At 35.1% G+C, this 19,592-nt stretch overlaps 1 protein-coding gene across 8 annotated transcripts; it reads right to left on the bottom strand.

Moving 5' to 3' along the window:
* Positions 1–3,937: 3,937 nt before the first annotated feature.
* Positions 3,938–9,192, bottom strand: LOC114312756 (target of rapamycin complex subunit LST8). Of its 8 annotated transcripts, none has more exons than XM_028259045.2 (12): positions 8,785–9,192; positions 8,545–8,692; positions 8,267–8,368; positions 8,029–8,141; positions 7,838–7,907; positions 7,013–7,090; positions 6,385–6,501; positions 6,186–6,280; positions 5,948–6,027; positions 5,771–5,830; positions 4,955–5,109; positions 3,938–4,159 (listed from the first exon to the last, which is right to left on the bottom strand). In XM_028259045.2, the coding sequence occupies exons 2-11, from the start codon at positions 8,671–8,673 to the stop codon at positions 4,982–4,984; spliced, it is 972 nt and encodes a 323-aa protein (XP_028114846.2). In that variant the 5' UTR covers positions 8,674–8,692; positions 8,785–9,192; the 3' UTR covers positions 3,938–4,159; positions 4,955–4,981. The 8 variants fall into 8 exon arrangements, with proteins under 8 accessions (XP_028114846.2, XP_082746940.1, XP_028114848.2 ...); XM_082890814.1 differs by having other exon boundaries at positions 3,938–4,485; positions 8,785–9,177; XM_028259047.2 differs by having other exon boundaries at positions 3,938–4,222; positions 8,785–9,177.
* Positions 9,193–19,592: the final 10,400 nt, after the last annotated feature.

The following is a 19,592-nucleotide window of genomic DNA, read 5'->3' as shown; positions in this document are numbered from 1 at the left end:
GATGTCCCCCTCCACTAATCACAACATCGTTGGGGGCCTCATATGGCGGTGTCCAAGACTAACCAATAACTTCTCCCAATATATATATATATATATATATTGTCGTTTCATTGGATTCGGGAATATTTGAGAATTTCCAAATAAGTCAATTTTTTTCGAATTTGTTTGTCTTCAGTATTTTTTTTAAAAAAAAATTGTGTCCAAAATATTACTTTACCGTACCGTCCGTCTAGTATAGATGAATGTAAAAAGTAAGAATCTCCTTCCCCTATGGTAAATATATGGGGATGGCTTCTGTCCGTGCTGTTGGGCCCGTGGGGGTTCACCACGGGTCCCGTTTTGATAATCTGAACCAGTCAATGTGTAGAAATCGTCGAGTACTATAGGTCTGTAAAAAATCATGTTGATTGGATATCGATAGCTATATGATCAAATCAGTTTCATATTAAAAAAATTAGACGGTGGACTAATTAACGGTTGACAAAAAACTTTTTTGATCACATAGCTATCGATATCCGATCAACGTGATTTTTTACAGTCATATAGTACTTGACGATTTCTACATATTGACGGTTCAGATTATCAAAATGAGACCCATGATAGGCCTCGACGGGCCCAACAACACAGTCCAATCTGATCTCGGACTGGACAAAAGCCATACCCTTAATATATATGGTACTTTGCCTGGTGCTCAAAAAAAGTAAGAATTTTTTGAAAAAAGTCAAAATAAGTATAAAAAGGTTCACTATTTTTGGTTTATTTTTAAGTTTTTGGATTTTTTAATTTTTTTAAAAAAAATTTCAGTTCCTTTCGTCGAGTAGAATTTAGAAATTAATTTTTTTTTGACAATTTAAAAAAAAATTACTAAATAAATAATAAGGTAAAAAAAATTATCAAAAAAAAAAGAAGAAACCCAACAACCTTGACGACTACGTAATGCCATCAAATTTGGAAGTCAAATTGCATAAGGTCTTGTTTGGAAATAGACTATTTTAGTAATTTTTTAACTTTTTATAAAAACATATACAGAAAATTGAGAGAGTGATGTGACAATTTATAATGATTTTTAAATTTTTTAATTAAAATATATAATTGAGAAACGAAGTCTAAGTGTTAATTTATGTCTGTCCTTTTGAAAATCTAAGGATTGCATGGATTTCAAAGTCTTGTTTGACTAGAAACAAAGGAAATTGACTCCATGTAGGATTTGAATTCTTACTCTCTCTCTCTCTCTCTCTTTTTCTTTCCCAACTGAAGCAATTTCTTTGTAGGATTTGGATATTACTACAATTTCTATAAAATAAGCCGTCACACCCATCTCTCTCTCTCTCTCTGTCTGTCAACCCTATTGAAGCCTCAAACCCTTTCTAGTTAGTTATACCATTCAGGTTGTAGTTAGAGTGGATCAATCATGCATTGTGGTCGAGGAAGACCACAAAAGAAGCCGGACAACCCTAGCAGCAAATCCCTTTCAAGTGTCATTTTGCAACCAATAGCTAAGAAATCGAGAGGAAGACCACCGAAGAAACCTATCGACCATAACCATCAACCACCTCATCTAAGTTTTCATTCGCAATCAGTAACTCAGAATCCCAAAATTAAGACTGTGTTGAATGTTCCAAGTTCATTCGATGTCCTTGATGCAGCCCCTTCGCCTTTAGATGACGAAAAATTCAAAAAGTTTCCTTATTGGAACGACAAAAGGAAGAGGAAAGACAGAAAAAGAAGAGAAGAAATAAACCCCCCTCCTACGTTAGAAAATCGTTCAACTCAATCGCGCTTGCCTGAGATTCCAGGACCCATTCCTCATAATATCCTTGAAATAGCATTGGATTATGCTAATTTATCAATTTTTTTTAAAGATATTCCGGATTTGGATGATTAATATGGGTTTGCATATAGGATATGATATTCATTGATTGTAATTAGCAACAATTCATTATTTTAAGTAATACAAGGCAACCTTATTGAAGCACCAAATATTTTCTGACTAAATCGAATATCTGAATTAAATTTAAAATTCTAGTTAGAGTAGAGCTATCACAACATGTCACAGAGTAATCAATCTTCTTCACGCGTTGTTCATTCGCAACCAATAGCTGAGAAATCAAGAGGAAGAAAGTATTACTTCGACCCTGTGTTTGGTTGGAGGATTTAAAGAATGATTTGGAAAGGGAAAGGATAAAGTTTGGTGAAATGTGAATAAAATATATCTATATTTCACCTAGTTTCATACACTTTTTTTCTTTTCCTTTCTAAATTCCTCCCTAAATCCCTCAACCAACACAGCATGAATGTTATAAATTCATCTGTTATCAGAAAAGAAACACATTCAGATGTTTTAAAATTGGCAAAAATCAGAAAAACTTCCCAGCTAGAAAAGGAGCTCTTCCTAACATCTTTGACGTATCATTGGTTAAGAGTATTTTTTCAATTTTTTTTGGATGAAATTTCAAATTTTGATGGTTAATGTGGGTTTCCATATATGATATTCTTTGATTGTAATTAGCAACAATTTTTATTTATTTATTTAATTAAAGCAATAAAAGGCTCGATATTAATTGTATGTGAAAAAAATCTACAAAACCAAGGATATTAATTCCAACAAATGCTTCTATTATTTATTTTGTAGTGGAAGTAAAAAATAAAAATCAATGACTTATTTATCACATGATGTGTTATTATTGTATTGATTATTTTTTTTGACGACTTATTGTATTGATTTTAATAAGATTTACTTGTTATTTATTAATATATCACATTATATTTAGGGTCTGATTTTGGTCCAGTCCACCATCGAACTGGACCGTGCTGTTGGGCCAGTAGGGACTCACCACGGGTTCCGTTTTGAAAATTTGAACCGTCAATGTGTAGAATTCTTCGAGTACTATATGCCTGTAAAAAATTACGTTGATCGGATATCGATAGCTATGTGATCAAATCAATTTTTTGTCAACTGTTAATTTATTCACCGTCAATTTTTTTTTTTATACAAAACTGATCTGATCACATGGCTATCGATATCCGATCAACGTGATTTTTTACAGGCATATAGTACTCGAAAAGTTCTACACATTTGACGGTTCAGATTTTCAAAATGAAACCCGTGGTGAGCCTCCACAGGCCCAGCAACACGGTCCAGTCCAATAATGGACTAAATCAAAGCCCCTTATATTTACATGTCAAAACATCATCAAATTTAAAAATTAAATTGCATTTAAGTGTTGATTCTAATATCTTTGACCAAAAAGAAGGAAATAGATTTCTGTCTCTTTCAATTTAAACCCGATTAGCTTAGCTTATTGAAAAAATAGTTCGAGCTAGAGCAGAGTTATCATAACAAATATGTTGAAGAAGCCAGACAACCAAAGCATTCAATTTCTTTCAAGCGTTTCGCAACCCAAAAAACCTAAACCCAAAACTAATACAATTAATATAAAAGAAACTAATACTTTAATGTTGTGTGTGGTTGAGAGATTTAGAGATGGATTTAGAAAGAAAAAGAGTAAAGATATGTGAAACTAGGTGAAATATAGGTATATTTTATTCACATTTCACCTAACTTTTTTTTTTCCCTTTCCCTTTTCATTTCCAAATCTCTTTTCAAATCCCCCAACCAAACACAATATTCCAAATTCATCGGATGTCCCTGAAGAAACACCTCCAAGAGAAAAATCAGAGAAATTTCTCATTTGGAATGACAAAAAGAAGAGGAAGAAAGAATAGGACGCACGAAATTAAACCCTATTTTCTAAGCCAATCGTGCATGTGGAAGATTCCCGGACCTATTCCTCCCAATATTTCTGACCTAGCATTGGACGAGAGTATTTTGTCAAATTTTTTTCGTGACATTCCAAATTCCGATGATTAATGTTGATTTCCATACATTATTTTATTGTAATTAACAACAATTACTATTAAGTTTGCAAGGTGCTTCTGGACAAATTCAAATGGTCTTACTCAGTATCATAAATTCAGAGGAAATAAACATGATACTAAACAAATCTGTTATTACAAATCTATCATTTCTCATCTCCAAAATTCTGGAGAAAATATGAACATCTGAGAATGAAAACAAAACGATAAAAATAATACCGAATATATCAAACTTCCAACTTGTTCCACTTTGTCCAGGTTGATATCTGAGCCTCCTCTATCACTGGCATAAGAGAAAAAAGTTTTGTCATCCTTGACAGCATTGTTTAATCGAGAAGCCTGCATACTAAATCAGTTAGGCACCATTGAGAGCATAGGGGTTGGGTGGGCAGCCCAAAACATATTAACACTAACGTCAACATGAGTACAACACAACAAAAATCGGTCACATAGGAGTATTTAGCCTTGCACAGTATTCATTAATTATTCACACGGGATTCCAAGTCCCATGCTCTACTCGGGTGAGTGTAAGCTAGTGATTCTTTGGCCACTGTACTTTCGCCAAAACTAAAAAGGATCGGGGAAATAAACGATGCAACTTTTCTCCCCCTGCATGTGATGGATAGATCCATTTTAGGAGCAACAGTGCTACATAATGCACAAAATTAAGATACAGAAAATGTACAAGAAGTGCATTGTGTGGTTCAGATTTATTTTAAGCATGGCCTATGTAACACTCCAGATGAATCTCAGCCACACACGTTCTACTTTCTGTGCATTTTCTTTCTGTGCATTTTCTGTGTTCTAAATTTTGTGCAACTATCATTTCTCTTTTAGGAGAAGGTGGAGAATGGGAGAACAAAATGGAATGCTAACATGACCGTGAAAGCATGCATGTGAGAATTGTCCCCCAACAATCATACCCAAGAAATTAAGACAGAAAAAAACCCCAACCATTAACGATTTACATTCTATCTGCGCTTAATGAATGTTGTAATATCCTCATCTTTAATAGATGAATGTGTCATTCACACACAAGGATGCACAAACATGCCAGCCAACATTTTGAAATACTAACCAAGATGTTGAAAGCTGAATTCCATAATCAGGTAGCAGAAGGCTCAGCTCCATCATGGAGAGCACAACAAATGGTTGCTTTGTGATGCCCCTGATACACTCTAATACCTTCACCAGTTGACATGGACCAAAGTCTTGCCGTTGTATCAGAAGAAGCTGAAGGCATAAAAAATTGATAAGTAAGCTTCATTTGAGAGAGAGAGAGAAAGATGATCTGAAGACTATGACTAGGAATGGTAAATACGATGCTCAGACCCATTACCTCCCCCCCCCCCCCCCCCCAAAAAAAAAAAAAAAAAAAAAAAAAAAAAAAGGAAACAATCTATGGACGGTGGTTTTGTAACAAATAAAGAATTTGCAGTTGTACTATGTAGAAAGACTGACTTCATTCGTGGAATTACTCAGCTCATTTCCTCTAGCAAGAAATTATTCTTGTGTTCAGAGTAATAGGAGGAAGGAGAAGGAGAGAGAATAATATTATAGCAGAAGAAAATACCATAATGAACTCAGTCGGTTCAGAGTCATCAAATCATAGAGAAGTCTGTCATAGCCTATACGGAACTTAGATTAGAAGGTCAAAATTTATTTGGTGTCTGAAGTTTTACCATTTAGATGTATACAAATTGAGCAGGAGCTGTGTTGTTGAAATAGCAGTGTGTGGCTAAAAAGACAACCCTCAATAATGTTGACATTGGAAAACATTTGGAGTAGTTGATTCAAATAATCTCTAAGAAGCTTTCTTTCAGTTTGGTTCAGTGCTGGAGAAAGGTGTGCATTAATGTGAAAATTCAGATTTTACAAATTCCCATTTAAATACCTGTGATGAGATAAGCACCATCCACAGAGAAAACACAGTCCCAAACCCAGCGTTGATGTCCTGGAAACATAAACCAATAAGAACAATATTACAGAGCTTGAAGAAGACTTCATGTTGTTAAAACTAACAGTAATTAGCAAAAGAAAACGAGTGTTTGGATGTGGCTCGAACACACACCTCTTAGAGTTTTCTCCAAGGTAAAACCGCTTACATTCCATATTTTAACCGTATTGTCAGCAGATGCTGTGGCCAGATACCTATAAACATAATTTTAAGGAGATAAATATGACATCTTATTATCGTAATTTTTATGGCTTATTCTTTTCTTTTTTTTTTAAAAAGGTAAGAATGGAAGCTAATTGGGAAAAAAAAAAAGAAGAAGAAATAAATTGTATAATAACAAAACAAATCTAACCGGTTGGGCTCACAAAACTCGGGTGAGAGAAGACATTTCAGGATGTAGCCATCATGTGCTTGTAACTTATGAAGCGGCTCAAAATTGGTCATGGTCTGCAGTATTAGTTATAACACAAATTAGGTTTAACAAAATGTTAAATGGCTGTGTTGGCTGCAAAACCAAAATAATTGCAGAATTAAATTGATCAAGCCCCTACCTGCGTCCCTTGCAACAAGCGCCACACATAACATGTTCCACGATTGTTTGCCGCAACAACCAAGCTCCCGTCCCACATCACTGTTAGAGACCTCACAGCTGTATCAACCTCTGGTACCTGAGTGCGCCCTATAGATCTTAATATAGGTTTTTCAATACATACACACAAGTGCATATATAAAGAAAGAGAGAGTACACTAAGGCTGTGTTGGGAGGGATTTATGAAGGGAAAGAAAAGGAGGGGGGAAAACTAACAAAAATTGAAGCTAAATGTTTTTCACTTTTCCTTTCCTTTTCATTTTCCTTCATAAATCCTTCCTTAAATCCTAACGGAATATAACCAAAAGCCTGATGTTTTTTTATTTTAATTTTATTTATAGAGGCACTAATATAAGAAACCTTTATTTCACACACCTGGATTGACTGGGAACCAGTTCAGTGCATAGGCTTAAACTTGTTGACAAGCCTATAGAGTTTAAGAATCTGTCCCTTTATATTACAGCCTTATTTATCCAAGCACACACGTCTCCATGTGAAAACCAATCCAAACAACACTAAAAAATGCCATGCCAACTATATAATGCGACTCCTATCCAATAATTAAAAAAATATACATATTGAGCACATACCAACTCACAGCTGCATGAATTTGCTGTCAAATCCCACACACGAATATTTCCATTTTGGTCCCCTGATATCAGCTCAGTCTGCCAAACCATGAAAAACTCATAAGATGTACAAACAAGGGCAGTCTATGAAAAGTTGAATCCTGTGTAGGAAAAGTAAACAGTTAGAAAAGTACTTCTATTGTTTTAGGAAGTAATAAAAGATAATAGACCAAAGAAGTCTTTCAAGTGGACCTTATCTTGAACTAGGCACCAAATCAAACTCCTAATCTTATTATCTAAATGACAAAACAAAACTTGTTTTCATAAGGCTGTAGCATGAAGATAATGATTAGCTATTAGGAAAACCATGATCTAAGGAAGCCAGTTCAAAATATTATCATGCCAGTGCCATTTCAGTTTTCATTTACGAAAGCCCCAGAAAGAAATTTTTGAACCCACGACATTCTCCAAAAAGTACAAGACACAATTCCTTCAACTTGTACCAATAATACCATTATAGTTTCTCCAGTTTTGTAAAGATCCCCAAAAATATACAGTGCAAGTTGGTGGAAAAACTACATGCAAATGCTTATTAAAATCACTAACAAACTGTAATTTGCCAATGAGAATACACTGAGGCCACATTTTACTCCCATATAAGTCCACAGGAAAGAAAAGAAATGTTACCCATATAAACAATCTAACCCCAGCATGTATACATATGATAATACTCCATGTTTTCATTGCCTTTCCTGACTATTGAAATCAAACAAACTCTTCTAGAACTATGGGCAAAACATACATCAACTAAGAAAAGTAAAATAAATAAATAAATTGTAACCATACCTGATTTGGGTGCAAAACAACAGTGTTGACAGCTGCACGGCTTTCATATTCCCTCTGACAACCTGGAGCCCTGTTCTCATTGAAAACAAGAACAATTCTAGTTTTATATCTAATATAAAGCAAAAATTTTAAAAATTAAATAAAGAAGAATCACAATCATCTATTTGCATTGCAATCTTTAGAGAAAGTACCTCAAGTCCCAAATCTTTACAGTGCCATCTTCAGAGCCAGAATACATCCAATTTCCATCACATTGAAACCCCACTGCCATAACATTATTAGTATGTGAATCGTAGCTCATCACCTGTCACAAGAACAATTCTTTTTAATCAGCCCACAAAACCTATAATCCTATTCAAAAAATAAAATAAAATAAAAGCAAATGTATATTGGCACAAACATGAACTAGAAAGTGAAGGAGATATATACCGGCTGAGGGCTGTTTGAATTAACATCAAATAATCGAATATGGGGATTTCCAGCTGCAGCCAGGTACCTTTTATCAGGGGTTATTTCGAGCCGATTAACTTGCTGTACACATTAAATTTCACTAAGTTAATTAACAATTTCAATCTCTGATCAATGAATCCCTAAAAACATTCCTGTGACTGGTCAAATAACTATCAAAATTATGATCAAACTATACAAGGTAACATAAATGTATTGAAATAACAAACATATGTGGAATTGAGGATTTACGGGCATACCGATTCTGGGTATTGGATAGTTCGATAGCACCGGCCGCTTTTCGCCTCCCAGAATCGAATTGTGTGATCATAGCTAGCGGTTGCAAGGATCACTGATGGTTGTTGTTGTTGTTGTTGTTGTTGGGTCATCTTCAATCTTTCTCTTCTACTGATCATCAAACACACACAACACAATCTATTACAAAACAAATACATATCACAAACACAATCATATAAAAGACATGAATGATCTGAACATACATTTATATGACAAACCCAGTCCCCTGAAGCTTAGAATCTGAATGAAGATTAGGGTTTTGAGGGGGGTTTTGAAAGTTTTGAGATTGTGGGTTCAGACCATGTGGTGGGTTTGAGAGTGTTTGGATGATGGAAGCTCAGTTGCAGAGGTCAAAAGAAGAAGCTTGTGGATTCATATCCAGAGCTTGAGTTGTGAAATTGGAACCTCAAAATCATCTTTTTCGATTTCTTGAGAACTGCGGAGTTAGGGGGGAAGTTGATGGGTGGCGTTGGAAGGGTTGGGGGCGGTGGTGGACGGCGGCTGAAGGATCTGGTTGTTTGCAGCGGGCAAAGAAAGAGTTGGAGGAGAAAAGAAAGAAAGGGTAAAAAAAGTAAAATAAAAAATGCATGTCAAAATATTAAAATTGTGTCATTTTTTTTAAAATGTTAAAAAAAATAATTGAAAATTTAAAGGATTTTTTTTATTGATAAATTCTATATAGTAGTGTTCTAACCTAATAAGTCTATTAAGAAAAACGGCAGTGCTACGTACCTCGAAACCTCTCTCTCCCGAACCAAAAACGACGCCGATTTTGTTTTGTTTTGTTTTTGTTTTTGTTTTTGTTTTTGTTTTTTTTTTGTGTAGATCAAAAGCAGGAAGAAGAAGAAGGAGGAGGAGGATGAAGGACTGGAGGGGGCCCAACAAATGGGGTTGAGGCGGAGGCTAGGGGCGGAGGCGGCAGAGGTAGGGGCTGCGAGGGGCGGGGCTGCGACGGCGGAGCTGTTGCTGCGACGATCGGAGCTGCTAGACGATTGGCAGGTCGGCGGCGACAATGAGGGGTCCTCTCCATTCCCTCTTCTCTTTCTCTTTCTCTCTTCTCTTTCTCTCCTCCCGTTCCTGAGCTGATCGAAAATGAAAGAAAAAAAAGAAGAAAAAAAAAAGGCTAATGTCCAAAACAACATCGTTTTTGGCATTAGGGGGATTCGGGGGGGGGGAAATCCTCAAGCTACCAAACATTATTCTAAGAAAAATTATAACCTAATTAGTCCTATGTATTTATATTTATATTTTATGCATTTTTTTCTTAATTTATATTATTTGTTGAACTATTATACCATTATGTTTATTGTTGAATTTTTTTAATTTTTTTTTTAATTTTGGTACTTACTATTATTCACGTTTTTCTTTTTAATCGAAAACTTTGTGTTCCTCTATTATCATTTTGTGTTTGAAGTTCTATGTTTGTCTATTGTTGCTCTGTGTTCGAAACTTTATGTTTCTTCATTGTTGTAAGTCGAAACTCTGTTTATGTCCAATCAATTTTGTTACAAACATATTCTTCAAATGTAGGTTTTAGTTGGATTAGTGGAATAGTGAAATTGCATAAATTGTTAATGTAGTGATAATGATAAAGATGATGATGAAGATGATGATGTGGGTGATATATATATTTTTTTGTTTTTAAAGTGATTGAGTTTTATTTATTTATTTAATTTCTAATTCCATTGTTGTTATTGTTTTTATTTTTTTGTCAATCAGTGTGAATGTTCACATTTCACATTGTTTGAAAGCCTGATAAATAAGTGTTGGAATATAGATATTGATTAAATTATATATTTTACAAGAAGTGAATGTTTATATATTATTGATTATTTGTTACTATACTTGTTGTTTGAACAATCATTTTTTGTTACCATTAAACAATTTACAATTGAAATAGTCTTTTTTTTTTTTTTTTCTTTTCAATTTTGTTTCATGTTGTAGTGTGAATGTTAAAATTGGTATGAATTTAGTTTTTCTAAGGTTAGTTGTATGTTAATTGTAAATTGTGAACATTCACATTATATTTTGATTAGGGTCGGCCTTGAGATTTAGGGGGTCCAAGGCAACACTTCAGAAATGAGGCCCTCTTACATTGAAAAAAAAAAATTCATGGATAAAACAATAAGTTACAATTTTTTTATTTGTTTGTAACCACAAAAAAATTTACTTACATATATAATCATTAAAATTATAAATAAAAATTTACTTTCACATATTAAGATAGAAGCAATCATTACAAATACTTAAAAAAATAAAAATCTAGTCTTGTTGCTTTTTTTTGAGCCTCATGTTCAATTGGGCCTATAATATTTGGGCTTTTTTTTTTTTAATAACTAAAACACAATTCTATTTGGGGCCTTCTATTTTTAGCCCAAATTTGGGGGCCTAAGGCGTAGGTCTCTTTTGCCTGCCCTTAGGGCCAGCCCTGATTTTGATATGAGTTTTTTTTTTTGAAATTTTTTCGAAAGTTAGTTGTATTTTGTTATTTTTTTATTATGATTGTTGGTTGAACAATCATTTTTGTTATCATTGAATAATCGTAATAGTATATTTTCACTTTTTTTTAAAGGGTAAATTACACTGACACCCCTTGAGGTTTATATTTATTACAATTCTCCCCTCACATTTTGAAAATTAAATCTCCCCTTGAGCTTTAAAGTTTCATTATAGATTCCCCCTTAGCAATTTAATTTTTTTAATACCAATTTTGCCCTCACTGGGTAAATTACATTGACACTCCTCACATTTTAGAAATTACAATCCCCTCCTTAAAGTTTAAAGTAACATTACCAATTAGTCCATCGGTTAGTATATGTTGAAAAAAAAATTCATTGAAAAAAAAAAAATTGAAAAAAAAAATTAATTGAAAAAAAATTTTGTTAGTAAATTTTTTGTTTAAAAACCAACGTAAACTTATTTTTTAAATTTACGTTTTTTTCTCAAATTTTTTAAATAGAGACAACCATTTATAAACTAAAAAAATTATCAAAAAACATTTTATGACAGTTTTTAAATTTTTTGTAAATATAAATTGAAAACAGAAAACGAAATGGTTATCAAACATGCCTTATATAGATGGTAAAAATGTCGTAAAATTAACAAATAATTAAATAAGTTACCAACGTAAGAAATGACTTATCAAAAATTCTTAGGTTATGTATGATTTGATTTTTAGATTTTTTTTTTTAAATTTAAAAACTAATTTGGTTAAGAAATAAAAATAAAAAATTATTATTATTTAAGGGTAAAAAATTATTATCATTTTAACTTTTGGACAGGTTATAGACATATGTATGGTTATTTCAATTTAATTTGTAAAAAATTATTTCTAACCACTCGAAAGATAAAAATTATATAAAAATGATAATTATTTTTTATTTCTTAACCAAATTACTTTTTAATTTTTTAAAAAAAATTCTAAAAATCAAACCATACATAGCTTAATAATCTTTTGATAAGTTATTTCTTACGTTGGTAACTTATTTAATTATTTGTTAATTGTACGACATTTTTACCATCAAGCCTGTTTGGTACTATTTCGTTTTCAGTTTTCAATTTATATTTACAAAAATTTAAAAAAATGTCATAAAAACTTGTTTGATAATTTTTTTGATTTATAAATGGTTGTCTCAGTTTGTAAATTTAAGAAAAAAATGTAAATTCAAAAAATGAGCATACGTTGGTTTTTTAAACAAAAATTTAAAAACTTTATTAACAAAATTTTTTTTCAAATAATTTTTTTTCTAATGAATTTTTTTTCAATGAATTTTTTTTCCAACTAATACTAACCGATGAGGCAATTGGTAATGCTACTTTAAACCTTAGGGAGGGGATTGTAATTTCTAAAATATGAGGGGTGTCAATGTAATTTACCCAATGAGGGCAAAATTGGTATTTAAAAAAATTAAATTTCTGAAAGGGGGAATCTGTAATGAAACTTTAAACCTCAAGGGAGGAGATGTAATTTCCAAAAGGTGAGGAGGGGAACTGTAATAAACATAAATCTCAGAGGGTGTCAGTTTAATTTGCTCTTTTTTAAAATTTTATTTTATATTTTCACGTTGCAGTGTGAATGTTCACATTGGAATGAGTTTTTTTTTTTTTTTTAGGGCAAATTACAAACACCCCCTCGAGGTTTGGTAAAAATACAGATTCCCCCTGAGGTTTGAGAAATTACAAATTGCCCCCTGAGGATCAAATTTTCATGACAAATTAGAGGAAATTAAGGGGGAATCTGTATGAAAATAAAAATTTCAGGGGGCAATTTGTTATGGAAATATAAACCTCAGGGGGTGGGATGTAATTTCTCAAACCTCATGGGGGAATCTGTATTTTCACCAAATCTCGAGGGGGTGTTTATAATTTGCCATTTTTTAAAACTAGTTGTATATTAATTGTAAATTGTGAACATTTACATTGTATTTTGATATGAGTTTTGTTTTTTCAAAGTTAATTGTATATTTGTTATTTTTGTCACTATAATTGTTAGTTAAACAATCATTTTTATTACCATTGAACAACTTAAATAGTCGATTCTCACTTTTTTCAATTTTGTTTTATGTTTTCACGTTGCAGTGTAAATGTTTGCATTGGTATGTGTTATTTTTTTAAGACTACTTGTATGTTAATTATAAATTGCGAACACTCACATTGTATTTTGGTATGAATTTTATTTTTTCGAAGGTTAGTTGCATGTTTGTTGTTTATTGTAAACATTCACATTATACTTTAGCATGTGTTTTGTTTTTTCAAAAGTTAATTGTATGTTTGTTATTCACTATAAACATTCACATTGTATTTTGATTTTCATTTAGATTTTTTGTTGTTTTATTTTTAAAATTTTCAAATTATAAAAAGGTTCAAAATTCATAATTTGAGTTTTTCTCCATGGAATAATTCAAAGATTTTCTCTTTAGAATGAGGGACAAATGTTCGCCATAAAATGAAGGATTATTGTTATGTATTAGTTTCTTTTTTTTCGATTCAGAAAAAAGGATAACGGCAAGGGAAAGAAACAGAGTGCTAGGTAGAGTTGCCTTAAACAGTAGAAGGAGACGCCCCAGTGATGTCTGCAACAAGCAGATCAACAATTTCAGTAGGGGGATCATTAAGAAAAACAAAAGAATCTTGGTGGTTCACACCTATATTTGCCAAACCATCAGCACTTGTGTTACCCTCTCTGGGAATATGGGCAATGGTGCAGTTGCATCTTTTCATTAGGAATTTGGTATCTTCAAGCATGGCCCTGTGTTGCAAGTGTTGGGATGATACATCCTGGATGAGCTTGACAATTTGCACTGAATCTGTTTCAATGCAGATGTCCTTTAGTCCCTTCTCAAGCATTATTGTAAGTCCTCTATAGACTGCCCAAAGTTCGACCTCTAGACTAGTTGCTGCCTCTAGTTTTCCATGATATCCATATAGCCAAGTTCCTCATTCATCCTTGAAAAGACCACCATACCCAGTTGGTCTCGGATTGCCTTTTGAGCTCCCGTCCGTGTTGAGTTTAATTTTCCCTGTAAGAGGCAATACCCAATTAGTTATAAGATTTAGAGGTTGTCCAGTGAAATGGTCAGCTTGAAAGGCTTCAAAAGTCTCTAAAGCTTGGTGTTGGACGTATCGAATAGTTTCCTGGACATTCCCTTCTTCTTGTCTAAAAACAATTATGTTTCTGTCCTTCCAGATTGCCCAAATGGTGTACAAGAACACAATGCCCCAAGGGATAGGGTAAGGCTTCTTTGCCTTGCTTTTTAGATTCAGTTGGAGCCACTGTTCCAGAGGTTGGTTCTCACTTTCCTTTAGCCAGTTGAAGCTTCTTGTAGTATGCAAAAATTCCTTAGCCGTGGGGTACTCTCTAAGGAGCTGGTTGAGATCTTCAGTAGCTAATGTACATCTGGGACAACTATTATCTGTTGTTAAGCCTCTAATTCGTCGTTGATGGTTAGTTAAGAGACGGCCTTGGAGTAGCAGCCAGCAAAAACCTTTTAATTTCTGAGGAATTTTCAGCTTCCATATCCAGTTCCAACTCACCATGGTAGCATTCTCATTGGTTTGGGTTAAAAGGTGATAAGCTGCACTTACAGAGAAGTTTCCTACGGGTGACCCTTTCCAATATGGGCTATCAGTTACTTCTACGAATTGTGGTAAGTGGATTTGCAAAATGTTCTGAATGACAAATTGTGGAATGAGATCTGCAATTGGATCAAGCTTCCAGGAACCATCTTCCTATATGATATCAGCTACCTTCAGGTTATTCAAAGAGTGATCTCCAGGGCACTGCGTTATAATGGTGCTGTCTCCACACCAGTAGTCATTCCAAAATGATATGCTCTTACCATCACCCACTATCCATTTGGCTTCCCTTTTGAGAAGGTCTCTAGTCTTGATAATGCTCCGCTAGGTGTGGGATGCAGCTCGATTAGTGGGCCAATTAGACAGAGCTTCTTTTTGAAGGTATTTGCCTTTCAAAACTACTGTCCAGATTGATTCTTTGTCACCTACCATTTTCCATCCCAGTTTGGCTAGAAGAGCTATGTTCTAATTCTCAACTCTTTTAAGACCAAGACCTCTTTCTTGTTTATTCTTGTAGACCTGTTTCCAGCTGACCAGATGGATTTTGTTTCTATTATTCTGATTACCCCACAAAAAATTCCTATTAAGTTTGTCAATTTACTTGCATACACTTTGGGGAAGCTTAGCAGTTTGCATGGTGTAGGAGGGTATTGAGAAAGATACTGGCTAGATAATGGTTGTTCTACCAGCAAGGGATAAGGTCTTAGCTTTCTAGATAGAGAGTTTCTGTTGGATTTTCTCCAAAATGTGATTATAGATGTGTTGATTAGCTCTGCTATGAAGAAGAGGAATCCCTAAGTATTTTCCCAAATTCAGTGTAAGATCTATGCGACAATAGTTACTCAAATCTCTAGCCTTCCTGCTTCCAACATTTGGAGATATGAACATTTTTTTTATTTTTGTAGGTTAACTACCTATCCTGATAATTGGTAGAACTCCTTGATTGTATCTATGATAGTTTCACAATTGATTTGATCTGCTTGTGCAAATAGAAGGAGGTCATTCGCAAAGAAGAGATGAGATATAGATGGTCCCTTTCTAGCAGCTTTAATGCCCCTTCCACAGTTTGTTCTCCACTTTATGTTTGATCATATTCGAGAGTCGTTCCATACATAAGACAAACAAATAGGGAGAGAGTGGGTCTCCTTGTCTCAGGCCTCTACCAGGTGTAAATTCCTCCATGGTTTCACCATTCCACAATAAAGAGAAGTTGACTGAAGATATATAAGACATAATTAGCTCCACCCAATGATTATTCAAATTGAATTCACATAGAGTTTCTCTCAAGAATTCCCATGAGAGCTTATCATACGCTTTTTTTAAGTCCAACTTAATGATGAGACCTCCAACCTTACCTTTCCTGCGATGCAATGTGTATATAATCTCTTGGGTAATGATGATGTTGTCATGGGTTGAGCGCTCAGGAATAAAGCTACTTTGATGGGGGCTGATGAGATCTGGAAGGAGAGGTCTTATTCTATTAACAAGGAGTTTAGTAAGGATTTTGTAGGAAACATTACAAAGGCTAATAGGGCAGAATTGTTTGATGGTTTTAGGGTTGTCAGTTTTAGGTATGAGAGCTATGAGGGTTCTATTTATATCATAAGGGACATGCTTCTCACTGTAACACTTCTTGATAAAGGTACACACATCTTCACCAATGACATCCTAAAACTTGTGGTAGAATATGGCTTGGAAGCCATCCCTCCCAGGTGCTTTGAAAGTATTAATGTTTTTCACTGCTTCCCATATCTCAATACTTGTGATTCCTCTAGAAAGCCTGCAATTCTCCTCATTCGTTATACGGTGATAGGCCATGTTGCACTAGTGGGGAAGTTGGATTACAGGTTCATGTTGAAACATACCTTTAAAGTAGTCGTGAATATGATTTTTAATAGCTTGCGAGTCAATCAGCCACTCCCCAGTTTCATTACGCAGAGAGTCAATCCTTAATTTTTTCCTTTTTGTGATAATAGATATATGAAAATATCTGGTGTTTCTTTCACCCTGAGTAATCTAATTTACTCTTGATTTTTGAAACCAAAGAAGTTCCTCTTGAAAGAGGGTTTTGTTATATTGGCAAATCAAATCTTTTTCAAGAAGAAACAGGTTGTGTGAGAAGTGATTTGCTAAAAATTTTTGGATTCCCTCAATCCGTGCAAGTAAACACCTTTTCCTTTTAAAATGTTGCCAAATATCTTTTTATTCCAAGAAATAGAGTCAACAGTAATTTGATGTAGATTGTTTTTCAAGGAAACATCACATTTCCACGAAGAACGAAGAACATCTCTATAATTTGGGTGGGAAAGCCAAATAGTTTCAAACCGAAAAGGACGATTAATAGAGGATAGTTTGGTCATACCTTCAGTGTAAATGATGAGAAGAGAGTGGTCAGAATAAGTTCGTGGAAGATTTCTGACTGCACCTTCTGGGTACATAGTTCTCCAGTCTTCATTGCAGAGTGCTCAGTCAAGCCTTTCCATGGTGTTAGCCATCCCTTTACGATTATTTGTCCAGGAAAGTTTGGGGCCAGTGCAGCCGTGGTCCATAAGGCCACACCTGTTTATGTTCTCAGTGAATTTTCAGCTTCTGCTTTGTTGTACATTCTGGGAAAACCTTCATCTCTCATTTTGCCCACTTATCCCATTAAAGTCACCAGCAATAAGCCAAGGTTTTGTCATAGAGTTTGTCGTGTCTTCTAAGTCCTCCCATAATGTCTGACGGAGCCTGATATTGGGGCTTGCATAAACTGTAGCCAGAACCTAGTCTTCATAGTCTTTTGTTTTTATAGTGGCTTGGATCACCTGCTGGTTAGCGACAAAAGCACTAACAGAAACTTACGTGCGGATCCAAAGGAGCCAAATACCACCAACTTTACCCACGGGATCAACGGTAGCGGATGCTGTGTAGCCTAAATTATTGAAGAAGAGACCCATTGAGCTAAACATAACCTTGGTTTCAAAGAGGGCAACCACATCAGGATGGTGGGTTTTGATGAGTTCCTTCAAGTTTCTACGAAATTTTTTGTTGCCGGCCCCCCGGCAATTCCATAACATGATATTCATTAATGTACGATTAGAAAAGTCTGGTACAGGCTTTGAGGGACTCAAGCCTAGTATATCACGCACTAGTTTTTTGCTCAGTACAGATGGATGCAGGGTTGCCATCTGTGTTGCCTGAAGAGGCCTTCCCCCACTTTGCTATTTGGGCTCGATGTTCAGCCGTATTTCATCTATCCACCAAACGATGCTTACTTGGTGAATTGCTTCGCTCTCAGGTTCGAGGTTTGAGCCCACTGCACTATGTGTCATCTTGGATAGTTGTACTTTTACCAGCTCCATGACTTCATTGCTGGAGTTGTCGCTCATATTCAGAGTTAGGAGGTTTTTGCTTGGGTTTGGACTGAATAGCTGGGAGGTGATGTTCTGCATGAGGAAGAGGAAGTATGGGAGACGGTGGGATGGTTGTGCTAGAAGCTATAGGTGATAGGGGGAGGGTGGTAACAGGGGAGGGTGGCTGAATGCTGGGAACCAGCTCACTCATCAGAGAATCTGATGCAATGTCAGTTTCTTCTACAAGGCTAGTTTCAGAAGCAAGCATAGGCTTCACATGGTATACCTGCATTGGATGTGGTGTATTAGTGATGGTAATAGTATTTGGGGGGTTTACCTCAGTTATTCTTAACTTTGAGTTAGACGGCCCCACACCTTGTGTGAGGTTCTTGTAGGCTACATCTGACGATATTTTGTCGGTTATAGTGGTATGGGCTCCCTGTAACTCTTTCCCTTTCTATTTGTCTATTGGGCCATCCATATTTGTTTGTTAATAAGTGGACCAAACCTATTATTGGGCCTACCGTGTGTGTGAGGTCCTGCATTTCGACTATTCCCCATGTATTTGCGGGTTCTTCTGTTAACCAGCATCCATGGGCCAAAGTCAGCCTCCTCTTGATGGGTTGAGTTGTCTTTTGGCCCAATTATGCCAGCCATTATGTCTTGTTATGGGCTGGCTTCAGTATCGTTGCTACCTCCATGTCTCACTGGTGACGATGTCGGAGTTGTAGCCCCTTTAAGATTACAGTATTCCTTCATGTGACCAACCTTTCCACAAGCAAAGCAAAAATAGTGTAGATGTTCATATTCGATTGTGTATATATATTTACCTATGGCGAATCTAGAAACCAGGGGTTTTGTGAGATCCATTTCCACACATACTTGTGTACATTATCCCCTAATTGACATGGCTGTATTCAAATCCACTTTGAGAGGTCTGCCAACCACCTTGACTATGTGATATAGCATCTTTTCATTGTAGTATTCAGTTGAGAGTTGTGGGAATCTGACCCAGAGTGCTGTAGCGACCTCTTTGGCTTCAGATGGTTTGAAATCGTGTTCCCATCTTCTAACTGTGAGATAATGGTCCATAATTATCCAAAGGCCTTCAGTGTATACTTTATTGCAATCGGCCAACATTTCAAATTTGATCAAGAAGAATCCAAGACCCAAGTTTGTGGCTTCAAAATCTCCTTGTAGCCCCCATAAATATTCAATATGTGGACCAGAAATTTGAACCCGTTTTGCCCAGAAGACGAACTATAAGACAATCTTTCCATGGTTTTTGAATCGATGTGATAAGCCTACGATGGAGTTTGATTTTGGGTATCGTTGTGGTTGACCCATACTCTTGTTCCCCCTCTGATTCTGCCCCATTGTCTTCTTTATCAGTTAGGAATTCATCATCAGTAGAGAGGCGATCCAGATCATCATTAAACGCCTTCTCATTGTTCTTTGTTGCTGTAAGTACTTGTTTGAAAGATTTCCTCTGAGTGGTTTTATGAAGGGTAGTTGGTTCCTCCATTTGTGTTTCAGTTGGCACTGATCTCTCCTCTATCTCTTGATCATCGTTGTAGACACCCCATTTTTGACCATCCTCAAGA

This window comes from Camellia sinensis, chromosome 10 (genome assembly GCF_055761805.1).
Source record: "Camellia sinensis isolate YWXY chromosome 10, ASM5576180v1, whole genome shotgun sequence".
Taxonomy (NCBI): domain Eukaryota; kingdom Viridiplantae; phylum Streptophyta; class Magnoliopsida; order Ericales; family Theaceae; genus Camellia; species Camellia sinensis.
Note: the sequence above shows the minus strand (reverse complement) of the source record. Positions and strands in the feature narration are given on the sequence as shown.